Below are 7500 nucleotides of genomic sequence, written 5' to 3' on the forward strand. Positions count from 1 at the left end.
GTGTGTGTGTGTGTGTGTGTGTGTGTGTGTGTGTGTGTGTGTGTGTGTGTGTGTGTGTGTGTGTGTGTGTCTGTGTCTGTGTGTGTGCGTGTGTGCGTGTGTGTGTGTGTGTGTGTGTGTGTGTGTGCGTGTGAGCTTGGGGGCTGTGTAATATTAGCTCATTTTGAAATACCCTTGAACAGCAATCAGTAAGAATCAGCTCTCTCCCCGTACATATGTTATAAATATAAGTGTGTGTGAAAAAGAGACAGAACTGGAGACAGAAGATCAAGTCAGAGAAGGATGGAGAGGCGGAGAACTGGGTGGATGTGGGTGGACAATATTAATAACCTGTCAAATAAGCACAGAATTCATATTCATTTATTGTACACACATGTCTTAAGTTTTTTATTTCTCTTTTGATGTAGTTAAAGAACAGTATTTTATATATGTGTGTGTGTGTGTGTGTGTGTGTGTGTGTGTGTGTGTGTGTGTGTGTGTGTGTGTGTGTGTGTGTGTGTGGGTTTGCTCCACTGTCACCTTTCTCACTGACGAGCACCTGGTTTAAAGTTGAGTCTGCTTGGCAGGCTTGCTGTGAGCACGTAGGTCTGGGTGTGTGTGTGTGTGTGTGTGTGTGTGTGTGTGTGTGTGTGTGTGTGTGTGTGTCTGCCGGGCTGGCGCACTGGCAGATGCTCCGGCATGTCTTGGCCCAGTCTGTGTGGGTGTGCGCTCTCTGATTGGCTGGTGTGACAGAGAGGTAACATCACGAGACGTACCACAGGTATCAACGGGGTGCGACCGCATCTTTGAGGCCAAGTGCAGTTTGCAGCATTAGTGCCATCACTACCCTTCACCCTTCACCCTTCTCCCCCGGTGACTCAGGTTCACTTTCACCTGCCCAGTCCCAGCCCCTGACCTCTGACCTCTCACCCCAGAGTGTAGAACGCTTTCATATTAGTGCACATGAGTCTCCTACACATCTTTTTTTACTAGCATTCATAAAATGTGTGCGCGTGTGTGTGTGTGTATGTGTGTGTGTGTGTGTGTGTGTTGAGCTTTATCTCTCTTCCTCTCTTGCACACATTCAGGGATCCATCATGTCAGTAAGTGTAAGTAACCTAAACCAATCAGAGCCTGCTCATATTCCCCGCCCACTGGATTGATAAGCCCCGCCCCTCTTCCCTTCACAGACTAGAAACTGAGGTGCATTTGTTGGTTGTAAATGCATTTCTGTTAGAATATTGTTTGTTTATTTACTTGATAGTACAGTTTTCCTTTCACACAACCTCTCCTCCCCTCCCTCCTCCTCTCCCCTCCCCTCCTCTCTTCTGTCATTCTTGTCTTTTTATCTCAGATGTGTTTCTGAGTTGTACTTATATCCCAAACTGATTGCTGTACTCACACTTTTTAACCCTTTCATCCTCCTTACCTATTTTTCTCTTTGTCTCTCTCTTTCTGTCCCTACTCCACCCCTTTCTCTCTCTCTCTCTATATATATATATATTCCTCTCTTTCCCGTAGAGGAAATTCAGCAGGGTTTTCCTTTGTGCTTGATCTAACCATGTGTGTGCGGCCCAGACTGAGACATGGTTCTGTCAAGCACCATGGAAGGTCTTGCAGCATCAGCAACATGGCAAGCAACAAAAGACAACCTGTGTGTGTGTGTGTGTGTGTGTGTGTGTGTGTGTGTGTGTGTGTGTGTGTGTGTGTGTGTGTTCATTTGAATGAGTGTATGCTGGTGTGTGTGTTTGTGTGTGTCCGTGCACAAGTTTCCATACATGCATTGTCATTATGCTGAAACTATCTGTGTGTGTGTTTGTGAGTGTGTTTGCGTATCCAAAGTCATGAGGATTGTGTTATCATGGCTTTGTGCGTTGTTGTAAATACAATAGCTGCAGTTGTGTGTTGCCATGGTGATTACTGAGTTTCCTCTGGTCTAATTTGATCCATATCTGTGATCCTCTATTCTGCCTTTTACCCTTTCACCCCTTGATCTACTCTTCCTCATTTATGCCTGATCTCTCTCAGACTCACCGTGTACCAGTGACTGTGTGTGTGTGTGTGTGTGTGTGTGTGTGTGTGTGTGTGTGTGTGTGTGTGTGTGTGTGTGTGTGTGTGTGTGTGTGTGTGTGTGTGTGTGTGTAGGTGTGGAAGACTACCGCTCCAAACTCGGAGGGAGCTGCTTCGCTGACCTGGCGTGTCCTGATAAGTGTCGTTGTGAGGGAACAACGGTGGATTGTTCTGGACAGAAGTTCACCAAGATCCCAGAGCACATCCCACAGTACACTGCAGAACTGTGAGTGTTACACTAAACACAAACACACACACACGACCACACACACCGTATGTACAATCATGTCCTTAATATGTCCTTTTCACAGACGTTTAAACAATAATGACTTCACTGTGTTGGAGGCGACAGGAATCTTTAAAAAACTCCCACAACTCCGCAAAATGTGAGTCTTCCCTGCCTCTGCCTGTGTGTGTTAATCTGTGTGTGTTAATCTGTGTGTGTTAATCTGTGTGTGTAAATCTGTGTGTGTTAATCTGTGTGTGTTAATCTGTGTGTGTAAATCTGTGTGTGTAAATCTGTGTGTGTTAATCTGTGTGTGTTAATCTGTGTGTGTAAATCTGTGTGTGTAAATCTGTGCTATAACGGTGCAACTAAAATGGCACCCCCTTCCCTCACCCCTTTATTCAGTAACTTTAGCAACAATAAGATCAGTGATATTGAGGAGGGGACGTTCGAGGGAGCGGGTGGAGTCAATGAGCTCATTCTGACCAGCAACCGCCTGGAGAACGTCCACTACACCATGATGAGAGGACTTACTGGCCTGCGCACGCTGTGAGTGGAACTCCACCCTCCCAACACACACACCCACACACACACACACACACACACTCACACACACACACACACACACAGCCACCTGTATCACCAGAGGCATGAATCACCACACTGAACGCCCCTCAAAGCAGCTCATTAGCCAGGCAACCGCCCCATGCATATAAATACAGTTTCACTCTGATTTAGCATTCAGTGTGTGTGTGTGTGTGTGTTTGTGTGTGTGTGGGAGAGGTACGTTTGAGCAGAGAGTCCTCTTAAGTATTCCCAAACGTCATTCCATGCAAGCACAAAAGCTCTGCTCGGAGCATTCTGGGCCCAGTGTCGTCATGACAGCGGCTTGCTCCACCTGTGGAATGGGCTGTTCAGTGCCCATAATGGCAGCACATCGTGCCACACCTCTGCTCAGACTCCGCCCACTTTCCCAAACATCTCGGTTTTAAGACATCAACACAGCCCAACAGAATGAACTAACATAAACTCATATGGACAGTGGTGGAAATGACGCACATTACAGTTTCTACTGAATCTTGGGTTGTGGAAAACCAACTCGCACTGCTGTGTTTAATATGACACATTGTTCTGTGTGTGTGTGTGTGTGTGTGTGTGTGTGTGTGTGTGTGTGTGTGTGTGTGTGTCTAGGATGTTGAGGAGTAACAAGATTAGCTGTGTTAGTAACAGTAGTTTTACAGGCCTGAGTTCGGTGCGTCTGCTTTCTCTATATGATAACCTGATCACCTCCATCACCCCGGGGGCCTTTGACACCCTGCACTCTCTCTCCACACTGTGAGTACACCCCCCTCTCTCTCTCTCTCCACACTGTGAGTATGCCTCTCTCTCTCTCTCTCTCTCTCTCTCCACACCGAGTACACCTCTCTCTCTCTCTGTCCACATTGAGTACACCTCTCTCTCTCTCTCCACACTGAGTACACCTCTCTCTCTCTCTGTCCACATTGAGTACACCTCTCTCTCCACACTGAGTACACCTCTCTCTCTCTCTCTCTCTCTCTCTCTCTCTCTCTCCACATTGAGTACACCTCTCTCTCTCTCTCTCCTTCTCTCTCCACATTGAGTACACCTCTTTTTCTCTCTCTCTCTCGCTCTCTCCACAGTGAGTACACCTCTCTCTCTCTCTCTCTCTTTTTCTCTCCCCACACTGAGTACACCTCTCTCTGTCCATCACTTTGACTTCTCCTCATACTGACTGCTGAGCTTTGAGTGCTGAATCACAGATGGTCTCACCACAAGCGCTTACATTACCTGTTTGAAAATCTCTGTCGTGAATATCTAAATAAACTGGGGACATGTAGTAATTGGAGTTGTGCACAGTGAAGAACTGCAGGTTCTTTTAACTCTCTAAATGGGCTTCATCACGCACCTGTGGAGGAACATTACTGAAGATTAACTTTTAACATTTAACTTTATAGTGCTGTGTGAACACTGCCATAATCCGGTCCATTCCAGAACTACAGGTCATTCTGCTGTAAACTGCACGATACAGAACCGTTTCTATGTGGATTTGCCTCAACAGAAATTTTGTGGTTTATTTATTTGATGTGTTTTCTGACTCACCTCATAGGAACTTGCTAGCCAATCCATTTAACTGTAACTGTCACCTGGCTTGGCTGGGGGAGTGGCTACGGAAGAAACGCATCGTCACGGGCAACCCTCGATGTCTAAACCCTTACTTTCTTAAGGAGATCCCTATCCAGGATGTTGCTGTGCAGGACTTCGCATGTGAGGATGGTATGTGAAGATGGGATGTTAGGGTGGTCTGTGATAGGGTAAGACTATATTTGGGGTTAGTCTGTATGGGGTTGGTCTGGGTTAGGGTAAGACTATGGGGTTAGTCTATGGGTTTTGTCCGGGTTAGGGTAAGAATGTTTGAGGTTAGTCTGTATGGGGTTGGTCTGGGTTAGGGTAAGACTGTATGGGTTTAGTCTGTATGGGGTTGGTCCGGGTTAGGGTAAGACTGTGTGGGTTTAGTCTATATAAGTTTGGTCCGGGTTAGGGTAAGACCAGAGGTGGAAAGAGTACTGAAAAATTGTAATTGAGTAAAAGTTTCTTTACTTTGCCTAAATTCTACTCAGAGTAAAAGTAAAATTACCCATCTGAAAATTTACTCGAGTAAAAGTACAAAATTACTTCATTTAAAATGTAATTTGAGTACAAGTTACTTAGTTAGTTTCAGTTAAAAAAACTGTCATGAATCATATTCAGCACAAGTTGTTTTAATCGATTTCATGTAATGTTGAGTGTACCAACAAGTACACACCGCGTCAAAACCAAGAGAGTAGTAGACCCAAGTGCCGACAAAACGCAAAGAGCTATATGTGCGTGCGTCCACACACACACACACACACATAAGCAGCAAAACAAATCACACAAGACGCGGAATAAACTCAACGCGTAGTAAATAAACTCGACCACAAAACACATGGGAGAAAAGGCAACAGAAAAAACGAGGAGAAAACTCAATGCAAGAAAACAAAACTTAGGATGCCTGGGGAAGTAACTGGGGCAGCAGGCAGAACGCCACGATGAAACAAAAACCTTTCCCAAAATAAACGAAGAATGGATAGGAAGAGATAAAGCAGGGGGGAAACTTGAGGTAGGCTAGTAAGCAGCGCAGGAGATAGTTACTCGAATAAGTAGTAGAAAAGCAAGAGAGATGAGAGAGAGCATAATGTGGCGAGACACCTAAACACAAGAAACGTAACCAGAGATCACAGAGAAAGGGCTGAGGACGTGAAGGTGAGCCAAAACGATTCAGCAGTGATCCGTTTCACTAAGCTTCCTTAAGAAGCTATAGAGACAGCTAAAACGGATCACTGCTGATTGCGCCTGGAGAGTGTAGGACTGACTTGGGTGCCTCTAGTGTTGTTAGGAGGAGCGGCAGCCAAGCCAGCCCTGACAACGCAATTGACTTTCAGTTCCGGGACTCAAAAGTTTAAATTTCTGTCGGCATTTAATATATCACCATCAATATTTTTTTACTCAGTAATGTGAGGGAGTTCAAATGTAGCGAAGTAAAACTACTTAGGTCAAAATTTACTTGAGTAAAAGTAAAAATGACATATTCTAAAAACTACTCAGTAAATTACAAATTACTCATTAAAAGTACTCAATTACAGTAACGTGAGTAAATGTCATTTGTTACTTTCCACCCCTGGGTAAGACTGTATTGGGTTAGTCTGTATGGGGTTGGTCTGGGTTAGGGTAAGTCTGTATGGGGTTAGTCTGTATAGGGTTGGTCTGGGTTAGGGTAAGACTGTATGGGGTTAGTCTGGGTAAGGGTAAGACTGTGTGGGGTTGGTCGGGGTAAGGGTAAGACTGTGGGTTTGGTCTGGGTTAGGGTAAGACTGTATGGGATTAGTCTGTATGGGGTTGGTCTGGGTTAGGGTAAGACTGTATGGGGTTGGTCTGGGTAAGGGTAAGACTGTGTGGGGTTGGTCTGGGTTAGGGTAAGACTGTTTAGAGTTAGTCTGTATGGGGTTGGTCTGGGTTAGGGTAAGACTGTGTGGGGTTGGTCTGGGTTAGGGTAAGACTATGGGGTTGGTCTGGGTTAGGGTAAGACTGTGGGGTTAGTCTGTATGGGGTTGGTCTGGGTTAGGGTAAAACTGTTTGGGGTTAGTCTGTATGGGGTTGGTCTGGGTTAGGGTAAGACTGTGTGGGATTGGTCTGGGTTAGGGTAAGACTGTATGGGGTTAGTCTGTATGGGGTTGGTCTGGGTTAGGGTAAGACTGTTTGGGGTTAGACTGTGGGGTTGGTCTGGGTTAGGGTAAGACTGTATGGGGTTGGTCTGGGTTAGGGTAAGACTGTGTGGAGTTGGTCTGGGTTAGGCTAAAATTGCGTGGGGTTGGTCTGGGTTAGGGTAAGACTGTGTGGGGCTAGTTTGTATTTGGGTCAGACTGTGTGTGGATGGTCTTGTTTTTTCCCACACTTGTTGTATAAATACATCTACGATGGTGAAATGGTCTAGCTCTGAAATTCACTCATGGTTTGGCCTGAAACTGTTATCCATGGTAACATTTGCTTAGGCAATACACTGAGGCGGTAGCATTCTTGCGATTTCTGCTACAGTCTGGAGCTTTGCCTGTATGAAATACCTTTGTGATTTAATAAAAAAATTAAAGCAAGTAGACTTTAAGTTAGAGGCTTTGTTGGTACTTTTTCTGAGAAAGCAAAAGCCAGCACCAGTCCTAACAATCCCGTCAAGCTACGCTGCATTAGATCAGTGCTCTGTTTTGGAATGTGGTGGTCTATATATGTTTTAACTGATTATTGGTAAGTATCTCTTTGGAACATGTGTGTCTGTGTTTATTGTCTTTGTGTCAGACGAGAGCTCATTTCTAGCTCATAATGGAGTAATGTGGACTGATGTGTCATGCTAACTTGAGCATAGCGCTGTTGGCCTTTTCTTGCACAAGCTTTGACACAATAACAAACACTCCTTTATATACTGCATGCTGATGCTTTTAGAGCTGGTGTGTGTGTGTGTGTGTGTGTGTGTGTGTGTGTGTGTGTGTGTGTGTGTGTGTGTGTGTATGTGTGCAGGTAATGAGGAGAATAGCTGCTCCCCATTGGCTCGTTGTCCTGTAGAGTGCTCATGTTTGGACACAGTGGTTCGCTGCAGTAACAAAGGTCTGAAGGCCCTGCCAAAGGGCATTCCTAAA

General features: G+C 45.3%; 1 protein-coding gene across 1 annotated transcript in view; it reads left to right on the plus strand.

The window, feature by feature from the left end:
• The window catches only part of slit2 (slit homolog 2 (Drosophila)), a 95449-nt gene that overhangs the window by 48452 nt on the left and 39497 nt on the right, over positions 1-7500 (plus strand). Inside the window, 6 exon segments of the mRNA XM_077016237.1 lie at positions 2125-2275; positions 2361-2435; positions 2681-2824; positions 3467-3610; positions 4404-4570; positions 7382-7500. The exon segment at positions 7382-7500 is cut by the window's right edge and continues 14 nt beyond it. Coding sequence (XP_076872352.1) covers positions 2125-2275; positions 2361-2435; positions 2681-2824; positions 3467-3610; positions 4404-4570; positions 7382-7500 — 800 coding nt within the window.

This window comes from Brachyhypopomus gauderio, chromosome 1 (assembly GCF_052324685.1).
Source record: "Brachyhypopomus gauderio isolate BG-103 chromosome 1, BGAUD_0.2, whole genome shotgun sequence".
Taxonomy (NCBI): Eukaryota; Metazoa; Chordata; class Actinopteri; order Gymnotiformes; family Hypopomidae; genus Brachyhypopomus; species Brachyhypopomus gauderio.